The 22,474-nt window shown below is 48.7% G+C and overlaps 1 protein-coding gene across 5 annotated transcripts in view; it reads right to left on the bottom strand.

Moving 5' to 3' along the window:
* Positions 1-22,474, bottom strand: part of DIP2C (DIP2 acetate--CoA ligase C (putative)) — a 390,975-nt gene that overhangs the window by 17,097 nt on the left and 351,404 nt on the right. For 3 of the 5 annotated variants that reach the window (XM_045812960.2, XM_087857775.1, XM_045812962.2), the window contains 2 exons: positions 8,841-8,870; positions 7,340-7,401 (listed from right to left, as the gene is read on the bottom strand). In XM_045812960.2, the coding sequence (XP_045668916.1) occupies positions 7,340-7,401; positions 8,841-8,870 (92 nt within the window). The remainder of the gene's footprint in view (positions 1-7,339; positions 7,402-8,840; positions 8,871-22,474) is intronic. The other 2 variants (XM_045812961.2, XM_045812963.2) reach the window with 1 other exon arrangement.

The raw sequence follows: 22,474 nt of genomic DNA, 5'->3' as shown, positions 1-22,474 counted from the left end.
TACTCAGCCCTAAAAAAGAAGGACTTCTCACACACGCTCCAACATGGATGGGCCTTCCACGTGCCTTTCCCCGCTCCCACAGGCTGCTCTAAGGATGCAGCCCCGAGATGGTGACATGGTGTTGAAAACGCCTGCATAGTCCGTGTGACTGAGACCAGTTAGGGTCTGTTGATGAACTTGTAAGAGCTGGTGGGTGGGTGCGGGTCCCAGACAAGCCTCGCGTGTAAGCGCCCTTTGCTCATTACAGCTGCCGACCACCCCCGTGGAGGGGCAGCCTCCTTCTTCAGGCCAGTCGCTCCGGGGTTGCACGCTCAGGAGGTTAAGCCAGTGGCAGAAGGACAAACCCTGTATGACTCCACTTACGAGGTACGCGGAGTAGTCAAGTGCACAAAGACAGAAAGTAGAATGGGGGGTTCCGGGGGCTGGGGAAGGGGAGTTAGTGTTTGATGGGGACAGCATTTTGGTTTGGGAAGGTGCGGAAGTTCTGTGGCTGGTGGCAGGGATGGCTGAATGCCACAGAACCATGTGCCGAAAGATGCTAAGATGGTAAAATCTGTTGTGTGTATTTACTCAGCTAAAATTTAGTCATTTAGACGTTATTACTTGGGGTTCTCTAGTATTTCCTCACGACTGACTAGAAGGGCTGAGGGTGTCGTGTCCTTCTCGTGGGATCCCATCCGGAGGCCCATCAGTCCATCCGTTCCCCTGGCGTTTGTTTCTGAGCTTGTCGATTCTCCGTCCGTTCTGCAGAACATTCCAGCACACAACACTGGCATGCCTGTAGCGTGGCAGGGGGACACGCAGTGCAGGAGGAGGTCACACGTTGCTTCAACATGCAGACCATGAATAAATTCCGCCAGGCAGAAGCCACGCCGTCCTTCTGTGGCACCTGTCACTCACCCAGCCCTGAGGTCTGCCCCTGTGGTCCCCCGTGCCAGCCCTGGGCCGCAGTCAGGCCCACGTCTGAGCAAGTGGCCAGCTCTTCCTCCACAAGAAAGCTCTAGAAGAATAAGTTTATTTAAGCAAAGAGATGCTTCTCTTCAAGGGAATAGTATGTAGGATTCATTTCTTTTCAAGTAACTTTCACTTTCTAACGATGGATGGGCCTCAATAGGACAGCCACGTGGGCAAGATTAGCTGGCTGCCCCTGGCTTCGCTAAGATCCCACAGTCAAACGGCACTCCTAGGGTTTTGAGGTGATGGTGATTTTGTTCACAGTGGGACAATACTCACCAGGATACAGAGAGGCTGACTGCGCAGACCAGTAAGAAAGAGGGTGTTCACTGACTTGTATTTTCTATCATTTTCTCTCTGTACCCACCCAAACACACTCCAGGCCATTTAATTAAAAACCGCACAACACCGGAATGAGGAGGGAAGAGAGAACAAGGAGGTGATGGAACAGCCTTTCTAAATGCACAGCGGGTCTGAGGGAACAGGTGCAGGACGGACAGGAGCTCTGTCCAGCCGACGCCGCCAGCCCACGGCAGGGGGTCTGCCGAACCCCTTCCCCTTCTCGAGGCCTGAGTCCCCACCCCGCACAAGAAGGCTCCTCTAGGCCTTGCCCCGTGCCGCGGAACCCCTAAAAGCTGGCAGGATCGGACTTCCCACACAGCGTGCCCAGGAAAGGTTCACGTCACTCTGGTCACGCGCGCACATCTCACCACGAGAAATCAGGGACTGTGTCCACCTTCCTCTAGAAAGAGCAGCATCTGAGGCTGTGATCTGCACAGGGAGATTCCCTGGGGAACACGCAAGGTGTGAACCACATCGCTCTACTGTCAGCGAAAACGCAGCACTCATAACGTGGCTGCGAGAACACAGCGGACGTCTGATTTTAGGGTAGGGGGCCCGGATGTAGCAAATAAAAATACAGGACGCTTGGTTAAATGTGAATTTCAGATCAACAACACTTTTTAAAGCATACATTTGCCCATGCATATTTGGGACACACTTGTAGTAGGAAAATGATTCCTCTTATATCTGAAATCCAAATCTAACTGGCTGTCCTATAGTTTACCTGCAGCTCCAATGGAGAGGATCTGGTAGAGGTCTTTGGGATAAGATTTAATGAATAACCAGTGGGACAAAAACTATCCAGTCAATACATTATTTTTTATTTTTATTTATTTAAATTTGATCTTTACTGAGAAAAGACCACAGAACACTTTCTCAGAAGAACCTAAAATGTTCTAGAAAAAGGAAGGAACACTTAGTCAAACCTCCACAACTGTATGAATTGTGGGAGGGACTCGAAAACATCACCCAACCATTGAGAACCAGGAGGGGAAGGGGTGGACCCGTAACGAGGGCCAGGCCAGAGGTTCAGTGACATGGCCTGAGGTCACACGGTCAGCTGGTGGCAGAGCTGTGACCGGCGCCCAGATCAGCACCTCTGACTCGTCTCAGGATCTCCCGACAGGACAGCAGGGGTCAGAATGAGGTGCGAGGATCAGAAATAGGTGATGGGTTTGAAAGGTGCAGAGTCACTAAGGGGTGCTGGTGCTGGATGGGGAAAGTACAGGAAAACTCAAGGGGAAGAGCCTGTCTCTCCCAGCTCCCAGAATGTCCTTGGTATGGGGCTGGGAGCCTGGGCCTGCCTCCCGCACCGGACCAGGGCCTCCTCGGACATGGCTTCCGGGCTCCCTGCCCACAGAGCCTGCTCGGGACAGGTCCATAGGCTGATCGTGCTGGGCTGGATTCTAAAGGGGGGAGAACCAGAGTAAAGGGAATCATGTCTTTTTATGGAACCCACCAACTCCGGGGAAGATTCTGGCCTTGCAGGGAAGATGGAGGCTGGAAATTCACCCCAAAATTACCACTTTGCAAACTGTGAACTCTTCCTTTTTACTCCATTTTCTCCATCGATAAAGTCATCTGATTTTCAAGTACCTCCATAAGAACTATTTGAGGGATGCACAGGACCCACACTACAACCCATCCATTCAACTTCAATTACGTAGCCGCGATTAAGGTGGCCAAACAGTGAGCTGAAAGGACGCACGCACGCCTGAGGACATCCAGGAGCAGACATAAGGGAGGCCAGCAAAGACTATTTGCAAATGGAACAGCAAATCTCGAACTCTCTGTGCATAACGCACACATCTACAGAAGCGATACGCTGTTTAGACGCTGCATGCGTGAGTCATCACCAAGCTTCCATGACTAGGTCCTCCTGTCTCCCTGGGACAGGCAGGCATGGAGTGCTCGGGCTCAGCTGCACGGAACCCAGGAGAGCGGGTCCTGTGCCTCACCCAACGCCAGGGAAACGACAATGCTCACGGCCTCCAGACCGAACTCCTGGGGTCAGCTCGGCCCACAAAGGGCCTGCGCCACTCAGATGCCACACACGCCTCCCGGGTGGCTGTCGAGGACCGTGTGACCAGAAATCACAGATTTAGTAGTAAGTGCGAGCTCCACATCAGGTTCTGCTAAGACCCTCGTGCCAATCGCGCACACATCGCGAGCCAACCGAGCGCGGGGTCCCTTCTCAGCTGTTCTGTGTTCAGCTGGTCCCCTTCCTGCCGTGGACTAAATCACAAACGCGCCAAGGCACGTCCACTCCGCACTCACTCTCCTCAGGGTCTCGATACTCGCTTAACCGCTGACCAGGACTTAATGGACTACCCTGCTTTCCGGAGACTTAGCACCTCATGTTAGGAGGAGTACGGCAGCCAGGGAAGCTTTATGCTAACATTATGTCCATAAGAGTTAACTCCTAAAACTGTTTCTCTAAATGCTGAAAAAATTTTTTTTTTCCTATCTCAAGTCTACAAAATCCAAGTGCTTAAGGAAAGATCTGATTGGAAGAGATGAAGAGACCAGAATTCACATTAAATGAACGTAAGAAAGAGTATTTTTAAAAGTAACAGTCACTTTCAAGTAGTCCCCAAACCATTTCATCACCTCCCCCTTGTGCACGGTGAGACTAAGTCTCCTCCAGCAGCAGGAGTCAGTACCCTCGCTATGTGAGGCAGAAACGTTCTCCACAGTGACCTGCTAGAAACGCAGAGGAGTAAATCCCAAACACTGTGGGTCACAGAAAACAAGGGGGTGTTAGAAAAAGAGGCAGAAAGTCAAGTAGAAATCAGGTCAATTTGGGTAACCTTTGATCACAGGCTTCCACAATGTGGCTCTCCTCTGTCACCTGTCTGTGCCAGGTGTGCACGTGAGCATGCACAATCTCTCTCTAGGGAAACTGCACGGACACACGAACACGTTAACCCTCTCCAAGGTAATTACATCATGATTAAGCAGGTGCCCTGGGGCTCCTAGTGAACGTACCAAAGCAATGGGAAGAGTGATTAATCCGATCACTGAATCACAATAATCTGAAGTTAGCACAACAACCCCATTTTTTTTCCCCAAGTGACAAGATAGTCAATATTTATGAAGGCTCTCCTGTTTCACCTGCACCCCACCCCCGCTGGGGCCTGGAGCCAGGCAAGCTCCCTCCTGTGCCCAGGTCACCCTGGTACCGTGGGAGGGACAGCCTCCAAACCCACTGCCCTGACAGCACCTCCCGGGGCCCTTGGAGCGTGGCTTTACCATGCCCATTCTGGGCACAGGGAGACTGAGGTCACAGAGCCGGCCCAGACTGAACTCTGACCAGCTGGACCCCACGGACTATCTGTCACATCAGCAGCAGGTAAGACACTTCTGATTACATGTTGATAAAGGTCAGAAGTGGTGCTGGAGATTTCAAGCGGGGTGATATTTTCTCTGGGGAACACGCAGGATGGATGGTATTGAATGGAACTGGGGCTTGAGAGCAGGAGGATTTCACAGACTGGGGGTAGTGTGGACCCTGGAGAGGCCCCAGGGGGGTACGACTCCCAGCTCAAGGGAGGTTTTCTGCTGCAGAAAGCAGGTGTGAGCAGCACCTGGGCCAGCGACCCAGCCTGACCTGGCCAGGAAGTTCCATTACAGGTGGTGAAGGCAGCAAAGGACATGGAGGACACAGGAGCTCGGGCTCCCGGCCGCTGAAGCTCTGGGGACAGACCACACTGAAGGAGTGGCTATGCCATGTCCAGGTCTGCTTCCTTTTCGGTCAAACCCTGAAAGACGGGCAGAGGCGGCCCCTCCCTCAGCTCCCAGCCATCCGCCTCGAGCGCAGGACAGGCGAGAATGCGAAACAGCGTGACTGGAATGGTGGAGGGTGTGCAGGGCCCCTCGGAAGGCTTTCTTAGGAAAGGCCCGTACAGGGCGGACGTGGGGTGTCTGTGTGTCCCGCGCGGGGGCAGCTCGTTGGGTCCCTGCGACACTCAGCGACGTGGCCAGCAGCCGTGACCACCAGTGGTCGTTGGTGATCGTGACTGACAGCAACTTCCAGCCCCCCAAGCGCGTCTACTTCTACCCCACACGACCCGTCAGAGAGCACACACCAGGACACAAGTGTCACCTGAAAGAGTTGTGGACTTGGAAGACGGGAGAACGAGGAAGTCCCCGCGAGCACTGACTGTGTGTCAGGCCCCCTTCCCCGGGCCACTCTGCTGCGCTTCCGCGCCCACCTCCCTTTCCCACACCGCACACGCTCTCCGCAGGAGGCTCTGCCCCCGAACGCCTCCGGAGGGTCGGCCACAGAAACCTTAGAAAGTAGCGCCCACGGCTTGTTCTTCTCCAGGAACAAAACCCCTCCGTCCCCTCCGTCCGACCATCCTTGACGCTCCAGGCCGTCCGTGATGCCAAGCATGACATCCGGTGCCCGGCCGGCCATGTCGTCAGCTGCTCCTGCCGTGTCAGAGGGTCCGTGTTCATCCACGGCTCTCACGGTGCTTGCTGGTCCCGTGACTGGGGCCAGGCCACAGACGCAAGTGCCTAAATGCTACTCAAACAGGGATTCTCTCCCCTTTGAAGGTGTAAAAGGTGTAATGTATCATGTCCAAGTAACTTCTCAGAGGGTAAAGTAGGTTTGTTCTAAAGCCTAGAAGTTACTGTTTGGAAATGTCTATGCCCCTGCAACAGATTACTTAGACTCTTCAAAGCCAAACTTCTGAGTCGTGAAATGACCCAGTGGGACTGTGAAGTGGGGGAGCTGGCAGGGTGCGGAGCACGCATGGTCGTCTCTGCCCTCGGCCTCCCGGAGGGCGGCCAGCACATGGCTCCAACCTGGATTCTCCTTCCACAGCAGAGTCTCAAACGAGGCCCACAGAGACCAGGGGGACTCCAAGTGGGACACGGTTACGGGAACGCGGGCGAGCCCCTCTCGGTCTCAGCACACTGCACTTGGAACATCTGTGTGGTGCTGTCCAACGCGTTACAGGACACTTTTAGCCACACCCCTGGCCTCCATCCCTGGGACACCAGCCATACCACTCTCCAAACTATGCTCATCAGACATGGCCTGACGTCCGTGGGGCCTAAGAGCCCTGCCGGGATGCCCGGTGTGAGTCAGGGGTGGTACTCCCCGGACTGGCTGGTGCATGCACGGCCTGCCGGGACTCCTCCTCAGCCTCCACAACCCACTCCCCAACACACATGCAGGAGTCGGTGTCATCTAGGAACACGCTCGGGCCGCCCGCGCAGTCGGGCGAGTTTCCCCCATGCACTGACTGTGACTGCTAACTCCGTGCTTCCCTTCACTGAACAGCAGGCTGGCCCACGTTGGCAGGCGAGCAGAGGAGGAGACACAGTGTCTGGCCGTTGCAATGCATTCACCAAGCACCTGCTAGTCGTTTGCGGGAGACCCCTGCTATCAGGGTTCATGCTCCGTGTCCCATCACATAAACGAGCGGGCATCTCTGTAGTTACCAGACAGAAGCTACTCAATGGGGAACCTCGGGCTTTTTGGTAGGTCCTCCAGGCAGGGGCAGAAATTCCTTGAAAGGTTCCCATTTTGCTCGCACCTCCACCTCCTTCCCCCGCTGAGGAAAACCTACAAACGCTCACCTTTCGTTCTTGCCCAGGGCTGCCTAGGAAGCCGCACAGAGGGTACCTTCACGCGTGTTCTAATTTTTCATGGAAACACCTTTACACAGTATTTCAGTTCCCGTAAAGAAATGTGGGCAGGGTGCTGGAAGCTGTAAAAGGTGCAACACGGTGCCCAGCTGAAACGGTGATGGAAGGAACCACGGGCTTCTGGTCAGACCGTCAGAGACGCAACTCCGGTCACCCGTGCCCGCTCTGCAACAGTCTTCGCTTGCGTCAAAGCGCAAAGTGGACTGCCCCGCTGGGAACCACACAGATGTGGAGAGAGTCACGGTTCAAGCCAACTGGGGCAGCACTCCTGCTTTAGTCACGGGCAACCGTGCTCGCAGCGGACAGACACCGCGCTCCTTCCCTCACGAGACAGCCCTTGCACGCTGCACAACCAAGAAACAAACCCACCAGCGCACCGTACCTGTCGTGTCTCAGAGCTCGCATATCAACATAGACGGTGGTTGGGTCAGGTCCCGAGGTCCCCTGCAAGCAAGGACACAGCGCGGTTAAGTCAAGGTACCGTGGGAGGCATATGGGTCTCTGCTTCCTACCAGTTAGCGAGAATTTCTTTGATAAAATCTCAAACTGAACAAAAACTAAAAAGCACTAAACCCACACCTCTCTCCGAGATACCTGCTGGTTTGCAGTTTGATAACCTCAGCTCTGAAAGGAGCATCTTGGTAGGATTATGCCGAATTTTCACACGGCCTGTCGATCATATTTACAAAAATAAGAAAGAAAAAGAGGCGTGCCACACGTCTTGCCCAATAAAAAAAGGCTGAAGCTGCCAAGATGTCTAGCTAGCAGGTTGTCAAGGATAGGAGGCATCGTTTGCTGCGTTTGCTGAGAAGGTCCTACTACATGCATCCCAAAAGGTGTGTTTTTAGAGGTCAAGATACTGAAGCCGAACATGGGACTCGGACTGACAGCCCGAGAAGGAAGAGATAAGAGATAATTATCTTGTTGCTTTTAGCTCGGCCTCTGCCTTGGCTTTCCTCCAGCCCAGGGAGGTTATTTTTGTCTCTGACACAGGTCAGGGAGGTGGTGTGTTTATCAACGGTACAGTCAGCCCGGAAGCACTCCATGACTGAGCTCCTGAACACTGGGGTGCAGAAATCTGGTCTCATCACCACAAATCCCTTCAAAACATGCTGGGTTGACTTGTGACTAAGGATTTCCCTCCACGTAAGAGCAATGCAATTAAAGCTACTTATAAAAACTAAAATTCTAGCTCTATTTCTTGGGAAGGCTATGTGATCCCTCAGGTAGAAAAAGATGGAGCCCAAAACAAATTTCCAAAAACTGAGAGCGCCCCTCACAATTTAGTTGAAGAACTCTGCCAAAATTCTTCAGGAGAGAATCTTCATCTTGTATCATAAAAGAGTAAGATACAGACAGCTTCCTTAACGCAGGCTGCGCTGTGCAACACTCCTGGTCACCGCTCTCTTTCCACGAGGACGGAGAACAGCGCGTGCCGTCAGCCTCTCTGTGGAAGCCTGCACCCCGTGTTACGCAAAGAACGTTCTCTCCAACCTATGGCTACTCAAGGAGCCGGTTACAGACTAGCCCTGAGGGGAGAACTGGTCTGATGTTCTGAGTAATGCAAAACACATAACCACAGAAGGCCAATTAAAAAGTAAACAAATCAGAAAACGGGTCACCAAACATGGGAAGTGAAGTCAAACGGACAGGACCCCAAACTGGCAGAGAAACCACTGGCAGTGCGTAATGGAAGTGTCTGTCGCGAGCACGCGACGTTCCAAGAGGTCTGAGAGCACGTCGTGCTGGGCGCCAGTCCTCCCACCTCGGCCCGCACCCCCAGCCAGTCTCCGCACTCAACTTCTAGTGTGTCCCAGTGCCGGAGGCTGACGAGACGGTGGTGAGTGGGGGCACTGGTGTGGATGAAGAGGAAGGTCCCCTACCTGCTCGGCCAGCTTCCACAGCCTGTGGGGCTACAGCAGCAGGGCGGGGGACGAGAAGAAAGGAGAGAACACCAGACCAACAGAACCACAGATAAGCGACACACAGACACGCAAACAAAACACCCAACAATTAAAATGGGATGAGGAAGAGGGAGGGTGGGAGGAGAATGCAAAAAGCAGGGAACAAAGTAAAAAGAAGATCAAACACAATGTCAAACATGGAAATCGTTAAAATCAATCACTGTACCATTAAAGGCTAAAAAAAAAAAATCTTAGATGTCAACAAACCCACAGAGCAACGGAAGAGAGCAACAGATGACTGTCTTGGACATACAGACCCCGGCGACCTCCGCAACACACGAGGTCGACCGTACCGCCCGGCAGTTTAACTGCAGGACCCTTGCAGTCCTTTTCTTTTCTGAGGGAAGCAGGGACTGTGGAATTTACTGGCCGAACTGTTGAACGTTTCCTCACTGAAATACAATTGCTCCTTCAACAGTACGTGTTTAAACGAGGCAGGTCTGCCTACATGTGGACTGTTTCTGAGAAACTCTTCCCTTTGACTCTAACGGTAGTTTTGTTTGTCTAGTTCACGTTACCGCAAGAATGCGGTGTGTCACACATATAACACACAAAGTAGGTGTGAGTTGGCAACTTATGTCATCACTAAGGCTCTGGTCAACAGTGGGCTGTTAGTAAAGTTTCTGGGAAGTCAGAAATTCCTTCTATGTGGGTTTTCCACCGTGCGGGGGTCAGTGCCCCTAAGCCCCACGCTGCCCAAGGTCAGCTGTAGTTCCAAGTCTCTGATGACAATGATGAAGGACCGCCTGGACGCCTTCACATCTATAATTAGGGTCCCCATCCCGGCTCTCCCACAGGAGAACGTACAAGAGAAGGCACCCAAGTACATCTGAAGCATGAAGGAACCAAGCCCTGGGCTTGCACACGGTCCAGGGAGCGGCGTGAGCACGTGACCCGTGTCACTGAGCACGTGCCCGTGTCACCCCGAACACGAGCAGGGACCTCCCCCTCGCGAGCACGTGCCCGTGTCACCCGCACGCGAGCACACGCCCGTGTCACCCCGCATGCGAGCAGGGACCTCCCCCTCGCGAGCACGTGCCCGTGTCACCCCGCACGCGAGCAGGGACCCCCCTCGTGAGCATGCACCCGTGTCACCCCACACGTGAGCAGGGACCTCCCCCTCATGAGCACGCACCCGTGTCAGCCCGCACAGGAGGAGGGACCCCCCCCCTCGTGAGCAGGTGCCCGTGTCAGCCCCTCAAAGACGCTTCCTTCTAGTGTGTTCTCATCTTCCATGGTTTTGGGGCCCACCTCCATCCCTCTTAAATTACTGAAGTTGGTGCGCCAGAAACACTCCAAAAAGCACCTGGGGTCAGGTCCCTAGAGGGCATGTGTTTCCCCAGGTGAGCAACGGATTGATTCCAGTCCTTCCGGAAGCGCTGTCCGGGGGCACTGGATGAGGGACCGATGCTGGCGCCAGCCCCGACCCCACAGCCACCCGGTCCAGGCGCACCGCAGCGAGGACAGCCACAATATCAAGCTGTCTGCTGGGTTTCACCTCTGCGTGCTGACACCCAACGCCAGACGGAGATGCTACCACTGCTCAGCTGGGAGTCCAGCCTTTACGAACAGCAAGGGTTCCAGATTTAGAATGAGGTTCCATCCCTCTGTCACCGCCTTCACGTTGCTAACTAGTAACTATGGCAACCGCTCCCTGGTGGGGAGCTGCAGCGGGACACGAGGGAGCAGGCTCAGGGAAGGGCTGCACTCGGAAGGTACACGGGACTTTGTAACTGGACCTATTCAAGCCCAACGCAAGGTTTTCAGTAATTCCCTTCATGACCCTTGAATCCTGGATATTCCAAATATTAACCGGAACAAAGTAAGCCCCTGTTTTCTCTAAATTAATTCACAGATTTCGTTGTGATGGCTCAAGGCATTATCTCAGAGAAAAACATGCACGACTAGGAATAAATTTCCCAACGCGAAGGTACACGGAAGGGACAACTCAGCGTCTGGAGCAAAACCCGTCCGTTGCGTTGATAAGGGTTACACGAAGGAGGAGGAAGGGGTTAATATGGAGGTGTTTCCAAACTTGAAAAATCCCAAGGTACAAAAAATTGGGATTTCAAGATACATATGAGGGAGTGTGTATTTAACAAAATGTCCTCACTTGCACAAAACTTCGTTTGACAAAGAATGTAAGCTGGAGTTTCTTTAAAGAAGGAGAGCCCTAATGCATAAAAATGCCCCCAAGTATTTAAAGATCATCATCTATTTGCAAAAAGGAGCAGCAGCAAAGAAAATTCAGTCTAAAGTTCAGCTGTGCAATAAATAGGTTGCGTACGGACACATTCATACTAAAAATCATCTTGTCTTTGGTGTAAAAGTACTATGTCAGTTAGGCATTAAACAGCTCTTGAACACAGAAGTTACATTTAAATCTCAGCTGAAGATGTACAGACTCACATCTGAAACAGCACAGAAAATCCAACACAGTACCTGGAACTCCTCAGCCCGGGGCCTGGCCAACCAGCGACTGCCACGCTACCGAGTTAGCACGGCCCAGGACCAGCTCGCAGCACCGTAAGCTCACGGAACGAATCCCTGAGTGGGAATGTGCGCGGGAAAGCCACAATCCCAAAGTACTGATGTTGGGCTATCTACTGTGCTGCGTGTTGGGGGAGTCGAGGGAGTTCTCCATAAACGGGGGTCAGGGGAGGCGGTGTCCCCCAGGGCGGGTTATGGGGAGCACGCAGCAGCCTCTGGGCGCACGGGCTCGTCGCTGGCCACGTCGGCAGCTGCGCTGGGAGCAGTGGTCCTGCCTGCAGGACTCAAGCCAGGTTCTCTGGTGGTCCCAGCAGGTCTGTGTATTACCCAGGATCTTTTCACCGTCTTAACTAACGTATAATTTACAGACAACAAAATGCAGATTTTTCACATTTGGCTGCATGAATTTGGACAATCGTACACACCCCTGTAACTACCGCCCCAAATAGCATATAAAAAGTCCCTCACCCCAGACCCCAAAAGCCGACCGCTTTGTGATTTCTACCACCACCGACTAATGTACTATCAGACTTCGTATAAAACAACAGGGCGTGTACTCGCTTGTGCTGGCTTTCACGGAACACGATGACCCTGGAATCCACACATGATGTGGGCAGCAGCAGCTCGCCCCCCGCGTTCTGGGAAGTGTCCTGCCGTGTGGACACGTCATCACGCACTGTTCCACCTGCTGCTGTGGGCATTTGGGCGACTGCCAGTCTGGGGCTGGCACGACAATGCTTGTTCAGGTACATTCGTAGGCAGGTTTCCCTTCGGGTGCACATACCCTGACACGCTGGCTCGCAGGGCTGACATGCACAGAACTTTGTAAGAAACGGTTAAATCCGTCCCCAAACTGGCAGTGATCTTCAGCACCAGTTAGTGCTGTCAGCCTTGTTGCTCTTAATTCTTCTGGGAGGTGAGAAGTGGAATCACTCATTTTTTTTCAAAGTGAAAATCACGATTTCAATGGAGTACATGTTGTGCTTTGACTCATTTTGGGAGCTAATCAGCAAACGGAGGAAGACCCTCCAGGACCTGCACTTGCCTGCTCTATTTGTCCTAACTGTGGGCATGTGCTGCCCACGCAAGCACGCCCTGCGACGCTCGTCAGCATTTCGGGATAACTACAGATGGCGAGCACATTCATGTGCTGCTTGGTCCTCTCTAGGTCTCCTGTGAAGTGTATAGTCAAGTCTTTTGCGGATCTGTCAAATATGTTATTACAAATATATTTTCCCAAATCTGTTTTTTCTATTAATGTTCTTAAACATATTAATTTTAATTTTGATAAAGTCGTTTATCATGTTTTCCTTTCACGCTTAGTGCCCTGAGAAATCTTTGCATAACCCAAGTCATGAAGATAGTTTTCGTAGTATTTCCTGGAAGATTTATTCTAAACCCTTCCTCACACACATTCAGGTCCATGATCCGCCTAGAACTGATTTTCGCGTATTCTATGGGGAAGGGACTGAGGCTACTTACACCTATCTCAATCTTCAGTTGTCCCAAGACATTTGCCAAAAACCCTTTTCTTTCCCTATTCCATGGACTTGGTGACATGGGTCTCTTTCCGGATTCATTTTTGTTCAGGTTTGCTTTTGTGGTTTTTGCTTTTCTCTGTGGGTCTCTCGGAAAGCCAAAATCACACCGTCTTGATTATCACAGTTTCATAGGGAGCTTCAAAATCAGGTGCCTAAATCCTTCAACACTGTTCTTTTTCAAGACTGGTTATTCTTTTTTGCAATTCCATAACAACTTCAGAACCATTTTGTCAATTTCCTCAGGACAAGCCTTCTTAGATTTTAGTTGGGACTGATCTGTTTTGGGGGAAAAAGTCATCTTGAAACTACTAACTCATTGGTTGAGCGTCTGTCTGCCTTTGGATCAGGTCATGATCCCAGGGTCCCGGGATCCAGCCCAGGGTTGGGCTCCCTGCTCAGGGGGGATTCGGCTTCTCCTTCTCCCTCTGCCCCTCCCGCTGCTCATGTTCTCTCAAATAAATAAATCTTTAAAAAAGTGCTGACTCATCCACTCCATGACTATGACACATCCATTCATTTATTAGGATTTCATTTCTTTCAGCAATATTTTGTGATTTTGATGCATACCTTTACGTGCACCTTTCATTGTTAAGTACTTGGAAGTTTTTGGGTATTATCGTAAATGGCATTTAAAAAATTTCATTTTCTGGGGCGCCCGGGTGGCACAGCGGTTAAGCGTCTGCCTTCGGCTCAGGGCGTGATCCCGGCGATCTGGGATCGAGCCCCACATCAGGCTCTTCTGCTATGAGCCTGCTTCTCCCTCTCCCACTCCCCCTGCTTGTGTTCCCTCTCTCGCTGGCTGTCTCTCTCTCTGTCAAATAAATAAATAAAATCTTTAAAAAAAAAATTTCATTTTCTGGCTGTTCATTACTACTCTGTAGAAATATCATTTACTTTTATTTTACTTTAAATCCAGTATAGTTAACATATAGTGTTATATTAGTTTCAGGTGCACGTGGGGATTCAACAATTCTGTGCATTCCTCAGTGCACATCAAGGTAAGGGTGCTCTCAACCCCCCTCACCCCCCCGTGCGAAACATCAGTTTGTTTTCTATGTTTAGGATTCCGTGTTTCGGTTTGTCTCTTTTTTGTTTTGTTTCTTAAATTCCACACATGAGCTTTGAAATCCTATGGCATTGGTCTTTCTCGGACTTATTTCACTCAGCATAGTACACTCTAACCCATCCACATTGTTGCAAATGGCAGGAGTTCATGCTTTTTTACACTGGAGTAATAGTCCATTGTGTATACACACACACACACCCCACATCTTCTTTACTCATTTACTGATGGAAACTTGGGCTGTTTCCGTATTCTGGCTACTGTAGATAATGCTGCCATAAATACAGGGGTGCATAGGAATACAATTTTTATGTATAAACTTTTTTAAAAAAGGTTTTATTTACTCATTTGAGAGAGCAAGAGACAAAGAGAGAATACAGAGGCAGAGGGAGAGGGAGCAGTAGAGTCCCGATGGGGGACTCCATCCCAGGACCCCAGGATCATGACCTGAGCCGAAGGCAGATGCTTCACCGACTGAGCCCCCCAGGCGCCCGATGTATAAGCTTTTAATTTTGGGCTATTCCTAACTTTGCATATTGTAATTGTGGTTTTAGTTCCACGGTTTTTGTGTGCACTATCGGGCGGTCTGCAAGTAACAAGCCTTACTTCTCCATTTGCACTACTGGTACCGCTCCTGTTTGTCTTACCACATTGGCTAGGACTTCAGCACAATGCTGACGCTCCTGATCTCGGAACAAGCTCTCAACGTGGACCGCGACAGTGAGGTTCCAGATTCCTGTACGTGTCTTCCCTCAGACTGAAGAAGCTCCGTCTTCCTAGCTATCCTGTGAACGAGGGGTTTCTCGCATCTGTCGCTACGTCGTACAATCGTATTGTTTTTCTCCTTCATTCTGTTTTAATATGATAAACAGGCTGAGTTTTTACACGATGCTGCCACTCTGCACTCCCGAGCGACGACGTACGTGGCCGTGGCGCACTACGCTAGTATTTTGCTCAGGACTTTTTTCACATGGGATATTGACCTGGATTTTTAGTTTCTGGGCATTTTTGTCAGAGACTGGTGTCTAGGTTATGCTCACTTCCTAACACATGTTGGAGGTGTTCCCTTTTCCTCTATCTCCTGAACAAGTTTTTACAGGATTGGTATTTTCCCGGTGACACCATCTGGGCCTGGAGAGTTCCTTTTTCTCTCCTGTGAAGGTTTTGGATTATGGATTCAATTTCTTTCATATCTACATGAAACTACCTTCTGCATCCCTGGTAGTATTCTTTGTTCTGAAATTAATATTGCTTGATATTCAGCTCTCTGTTAAGATTAGTACGGTACAACTTTTCTGTCCTTACACTCCATCTATTTGTGTCTTCATGTTTCAAGTGAGTTTGTCATACGGTACGTATAGTTAGGTTTTGCATATTAAAAATCCAATCTCATGATCTCTGCATCTTAGTTGGGGTGTTTAGACCATTTGTATGTATTGAATTATTGATGTGGTTGTGTTTAAATCGATCTTTTTAAAAATTCACCCTACCTGTATTTTTGCCCCTCTTTCCAGACTTCTGTATTTAGTAATGTTTCATAGGTCCACTTTATCTCCCTTGCTGGCTTATTAGTTTATTAGCTACTTAACGAAAACAAATCTGGGGTCACGTTCAGGTTTTTAGCACACACCTTTATCACAGCCTACCTGCAAGTGTTATTACACCACTTTTTGCATGGCACATACCCCTTGTGATAGTGTATTTCCATCTCGCTCCTCCCCACCTCTTCGTCATACAGTAGACTTCTACACATTATAAACCCCACGCTGTATTACCATTTTTGTCCAAGCCATCAATAATCTTGTGAAGAGATTTAAAAAGTGCTACAGATCTTACATGTTGATCTATGCCGCTGCCATTTCCGGTTCTACTCATTCATCGTGTAGATCCAGACTTCAGTCTGGTACCATTTCTCTTCTGCTTAAAGGGTTTCCGTTAATATTTCTTCCTCTGTCTGTAAGCTGACAGTAAATGCTCAGGTTTTTTTTGTTGTTGTTGTTATGGATAAAAAAGTCTTTCTTTTATTTTTGTTCTCTATTGTTTTATTTTTTTAATAATTTTCATTTTGTTATGTTAGTCACCATACAGTACATCCCCAGTTTTTAAAAAAGTCTTTCTATAGCCTGTGCTCTTGAAAGATATCTCCACTGAGTGTAAAACTCTAGTTGACAACTCTTTTCTTTCAGTAGTTAAAGATGTCCTCTGCTGTCTTCTTCCTCACATCAGTGCTGATAAGGAATATGAAATGATCCCTATCTTTGCTCCTCTGCATGTAACTTGACTTCTTTTTCACCCAACTGCTTTTAAGACAGTCCCTGTATCACTAGTTTTGAGCAACTTAAGCAGTTTCCTTCACATTATGTTGGAAGTAGGTGAATTTTCAGACTGTGGGTTTATCGTTTCATCAAATTTAAAATAGCTCTTCTATTTTAAAGAAGATATCCCTTCTTCCTCTAGCCCTTCTTCCGCTGTTTTGGGGACTCCAGGCACCTGTATACTCAGTCACCTGAAGTTCTCCACAATTCAATGATGCTCTTACCATTAACATTTTTTCTATGTTTTATTTTGCAAAGTTTCTATTGCTATGTCTTTAAGTTCACCAATATTTTCTCCTGCCATCAATTCCATCATTGTATTTTTCATCACAAATATTGTAGTTTTCACTTCTAGAAGTTCAACTTGTTTTTTCCCCCTCTCTTTAACATTCCATTTTCTTCTTAATTTTATGATTATCTGGAATACAGTTAAAATAACTCTTTCAGTATCCTTGTCTATAAATTTAACATCTGTATCAGTTTAGTTCAGTTTTGGTTGACTGATATTTCTCCTCGTTGTGGCTATTTACCTGTTTCTTGGTATGCCGGGTAATTTTTGATAGTATGTCAGACATTGTAAATTTGACCTTCCTGGGTGCTGGATATTTTTGTACTCCTGTAAATATTCTTGAGTTTTGTTCTAAGTCAAATTACTTGGAGAGATCTTGATCTTCCTGGTTCTTGATTTTAATATTTGTTAGGTGGGCCCTGAGCAGTGCCTCATGAATTAGGAGATTTCTAGTCTGGCTGCTGGGAACAAGCAGTATTCACTCCAGCCCTTTTGGTGGTTCTTTTTGTGGCTTTGAGTAGTTTTCTAACATGAATTGATGCAGACTGGTGTTCAGCATATCAAACCCTTGAGGAGGGTCCTCTAGGGATCTCCAGAGCTCTACGTGTCTGACTCTTCCTTCTGTAGCACCCTGTTCTGTGAACGCTAGCCACCTCTCGTCTCCTCAGACTCGGCTCCATTTCCTCAACTCAAAGAGCTCGCCAGGCTGCAGTAACCTAGAGAAATCACAGGGCTAACCATGCTTTTCTCGGGGCTTTTCCTTCTTTGTCATTTGACACTTAGGGTCATGCTTTATGAATTTGACCATTCTTTATTTGTTTCAGGGAAGAGGATAAATCTGGCCCTTGTTAATCCATCTTGGCCAACAGCAGAAGACCCTAGCCCTATTCCATGTAATTTTCCCCCCTCCCTCCATCACTCATCTCTCGGATGTATTTAGGTGTAATTTGCATGCAATAAAATTCATCCTTAAGTTTACAGGTTGACTGACTTGGATAAATGTATAGTCATGTAACCACCACCACAATCAGGATATAGAAAATCTTTATCACCCCAAAAGTCCCCTCCTGCCTCTTTGCTGTCAATTCCCTCCCCTGGCCCTCAGCACCTGGCAACACTGATCTGACTGTTGTACCTACAGTTTTGCCTTACCCAGAATATCATACAAACACACTCACACTGTATGCGGACCTCTGTGTCTGCTTCCCTCACCCAGAAAATGGTTCCTGAGGTCCAGTCATGCTGTTCCCTGCAGGAGTAGTCTATCCCTCCCACAACTGAATAGCATGTCATTGCATGAAAAGAGTACAACCTGCCTTCCACTCACAGGTAATGGATATGTAGCTGTTTCCAGTTCTTGGTGACTATGAATGAACGAAGCTGCTGTACACACTTGTGTGTTGGCCCCTGGGGGGATGTACACCTTCACTTCTCTTGGGTGAACACCCAGGAAAGAATTGCTGGGTCATACGGCAAGTTGTGTTTAACAATATAAGAAACTCACAAACTGCTCTCCAAAGTTGCTGTGCTGTCCCACATCCCCAAGAGTGATGCATGAGGCTTCAAAATTGCCCCATTCCCTGCCAGCATGTGGTATCATTAGTCTGCCTCTCTCTTTATTAGTGATCTGTATTGCTAGCAGTTAACCAAATTTATTAACTTTTGTAAAGAATCAACTTTTCACTCTATTGAGTTTTCCATTTGTCTATTTTCTATTTAACTCATTTCCATATTTATTTTTATTTTCTCCAACTCTGGACTTGAATTTTTGCTTTTTCCTAGATTTTTTTCTTGAGGTGGAAGTTTAAATAGATTTTACACTCTCTTCCTTCCTAATCCAAACATTTACTGCTGAGCCCTACTTTAGGAGCAAGCAACAAAATTTGATATGCTGTGTTTTCATTAAAATCCTTTTAAAGTATTTTCTTATCTTCCTCATGATTTCCTTTTTTATTCATGGGTTATTCAGAAGTGTTGTTTAATTTCCAAATATTTAGGGATTTTCTGGCCATCCTACTGTTATTACTAGTTCAATTACATCACACAGAATATACTGTGTAATTGTGGTCATTTAATATTCACTGAGAATTGTTTTATAGTCTTTCTTCGGGAATTTTTCATGTTTGACAAAAATGTCAACGCTACATGTATTGGTGTCTGAGTCTGCGTGGGCTGCCGTCACAAAATACCACAGACTGTGTGCCTTAACAAAGATTTATTTCCTCACGGTTCCAGAAGCTAGAAGCCTGAGAGCAAGGAACCAGCACAGTTGGGTTCTGGTGAGCACTCTCTTCTGGGCTTGCTGACAGCTGCCTTCTTGCTGTGTGTTCACATGGCTGTTCCTCGCTGTGTGTGCCTGGAGAGCGCGACCCTGATTTCCCTCCTTCTTCTTATGACGACACAGGTCCCCAACCTCTATGACCTCTTTTAACCTTTATTACCTTTTTATGGGCGCTATGTCTCATGTCACGGTGGGGTTAAGGCTTTAACATATGAATTTTGCAGGGACATAATCCAGTCCACAGCAGTAGAGTGTTCTTACATGTCAGTTACATCAAGTTAGGCAACAGTGTTGTTAAGGTCTCCAACTATGACTGAATCTCTCTTTTTTCCTTTTGAATTCTGTCAATTTAGCTTCACATATTTTGAAGCTCACTTTTGAGGTGCAGATGCATCTAGGATTTTTATGTTCTACTGGTGAACTGACCCTTTAATCATCATGCAATGGACACCCTCACTTTCAGTAACCTTCACATCGCACATGTCTGTTACTAATACCGCACACCGGTCATCTTCTGCTGACTCTGTGTTTACTTTCAGCATGTCAATACCCTCATAGGTAAGGTTTCTTGTAAACACATACAGTTGAATCTTTTTAGCCTGACAATCTCTGCCTTTTAATTGCCTGTTTAGTTAACTTACTTTTAATGCAATTATTGGTATGATTGGCTATTTGCCCCTTTTGTTTTTGTTCCTCCTTTCTCCCCCACCCCCAAAACAGAATATTTTAGGTACCGTATTTTATCTTAATTGACCTTTTTTTAGTGGTTGATGTAGAGATTGAAATTTGCATCATTTATCACAATCCATCTTCACATAATGTGCTTTATAAGCATGAAGGGCAGCGTATTTCCATCCACCTCCCTGTCTGCCCTGAGGTTTGTCACCTCACGAGCCACTTCTACTCATGCTACAAATGCCTCAATTGTCTTTTTTTTGCTTTGAATGGTTAATAGTCTTTAAAGAAATTTAAAATATTTATATATCTATACATCGCTAGAAAAATTTTTAAATGTTTCCTTGTGTTTACCTTTTCTAGCATTCTTTGCTTCTTCCTACAGATCTGACCTGCCTCACGGGCTTTCTCCCCTCCATCCCAGCAGCTCAGCCTTTCCCGTAGTGTGTGCAGTCTGCTGCTGCTGGAGTCTCTCGGCGTGGCCCTGTCTACAAACACCAGCTCTTGTTTTCCCATAGGGTATTTTTGCTGGGTAAGCATTCTTTTAGCACTTTGTGTGGATCACTCCACTGTGTTCTCACTTCTGTTGTTTCTGTCATTTTTATTGTTCTCCTCCGTGCACTGTATCTTTATTTTTTTAGCTGCTTGAAGACCACTCCTAATGTGGCTTTCAGCATTTTGAGAAGGATTCAGCTAGGTTTGTTTTTATTTACTCTACCTGGAGCTCACAGAGATGTTGAGTCTGCAGGCTGACACCTCTCATCGGTGCTCATCACTATGTCTTCAAACTGTTCTCTGTCCCAGTCCCCTCACCCTCCCCTCTTGGGACCCTACTACATGTATGGCAGACAACTTGGTATCACCCCAGAGATCTCACAAGTCTGTGAGATCACTTTACATTCTTTCCTTCTCTCCTGTGTTTCTGTTTGCAGAGCTTCTACTGATGGGACCTGACGTTCGCTCACCAGTCCTCTCCCCGCCGCATCTGGTCTACAACAGGAACCACGAGGAATCTTGTTTCCGCGTCTGCAGCTTTCATTTCTGGCATTTCCATTTGGTTCTTTTTTGTGCTTTTTATCTTTTAGTGATATCCCCACCTCTTCATGCAAGGCGCATACCTCTTCAACTACACCCTTTAACATATGTGTCCTAGTTATCTCAGAGTTTCTGGCAATTCCAGCATGCCTACTCTGTTTCGGACTGTTTCTGCGTTCTTCTTGTGCCCATGACTTACATTTCCTTTGCTGTCTTTTAGTTTTTTTACTGTAAGGCAAACACCGTGTTTAAAAGACCAGTGCAGACTGAAGTAAAAAGCATATGCACTGCCAGAAAGGGCACCTCCTTCTCTGGTCCCGTTCAGGTGTCCCAGCGACCTGTGCTGTCTGTAGGCGGCCGGGGCTCTCCAAGAGCTCCACTGACATGCCAGTCAATGCTGGCTTCATGGCTGTGGGCAGGATCAGGAGTTTGGATCTGAGACTCTGGATACCAGCTTTTTGCCTGACAAGGTGCTTTTCCCTTCTCTCCAGCCTCACCCCAGCTTTCTCCCTCCTGCACTCAACACCCAGCCATTGGAGGCAAACGTGCTGCACTTGGTGAAGGCCCAGGCGGCTGAGACACGTGTGCTCAGCCCTCTTGTCCCCCCTCTGTCTTTGGAGTGCCGGAGGAGTGTATCCGGTGGTCTGGGCTGCCCAGAGGGGGCCGCTCAGCATTCCTGCTCTCTGCTCAGCCCTCAGTTCCTCTGCCTTCCACCCACTGAAGGCCCACCGCCCCTCAGGGGGAATGGTTTCTCAGTCTCCACCCCCCGAGGCTTCAGAGGTCTGCTACTTTGCATTTACTAGCGCCCTAAAGAACCTCAGATGATCTCTCGGCTCTGTGCCCTGCTGCCGGGATGCGCAGGGATGCAGAATGACAGAGCTGTGCTCCTTGGGATTGTCACCCACCTTGCCGTGCTATGTGCCGCGTCAGCATGCTCAAGGTGTGGTTGGTCTCTACGGCAAATTCCTCCTGCTGCTCCTTGGGCAGGGATGAAAATCGGGGTGTCTTCTCTCCACACGTGACTTCAGTTCAGAGACTTCCATTAATCTTCAGCTCTCTGACAAAACTGTGACTTGTATATTAACCAGACTGTTTTAATTAAACACTGTTTAATGTTTAATGCTGAAACAAGAGTCTCTTATGACTTATGCAGCCTCATGAAAAATGGAAGTCCAGGATCGTTTTAATAAATATACTTTTTGTTAACACCAATCAGAGCTGGTTTCTGTGTTTGGTCGTAAGCACCTCGGCTGATTCAGAAATTAGTATCAGGAGTGGTTGCAGTAACAGGCTGTCTGGGAGATAAGAAGGTCAGAAACTAATGAGTAGTTTGGTTGGGAGCCAAAGGCAGTGAAAATCCAGCTCGTCTGCTGGACCGGACTGTGGCACTCCATGCCACGTACTGACAAACTGGCTAATTAACAGGCTTTCACAAAGGTCAGCAAACCCATGTGCAGGAGAGGAGCCTGTCTCTTTTTGCCGCTTCCCAGAAACAGCCACGACCGCTCACTCACACACCGCCTGCTTCTGCTCTGCGCTCCACCCACAGAGCTGAGTCGTGCAGGGAGGCCATACTGACCGCAGGCCCAGGATGCTCCCGCAGCCCTTGCAGACAAAGCGCCACTGAGCGCTTCAGGTCAGGGAACAGGGTGGGGCAGGGCGGCTGTGTCTGTGGGTGCTGCTCAAGTCGAAGGACCCACGAGAAGCACAGAGGCCCATGTTCTTCTTTCAAGACTAAAACCCAGGAAATTCCTGCAACTGAAAAAGAAGCAACCCAAACCAAAGCGAACTCCCTCCTGTGAAGCCTGTGGTGTTCAGCCTCAGGTGCCCAGCTCATCGTGGTCTCCTGGGACCCTAAGCTCTT

This window comes from Ursus americanus, chromosome 31 (assembly GCF_024610735.1).
Source record: "Ursus americanus isolate L20-20 chromosome 31, mUrsAme1.1.p, whole genome shotgun sequence".
NCBI lineage: Eukaryota > Metazoa > Chordata > Mammalia > Carnivora > Ursidae > Ursus > Ursus americanus.
The sequence above is the reverse complement of the archived record's forward strand: the minus strand, read 5'-3'. Positions and strand labels throughout refer to the sequence as shown.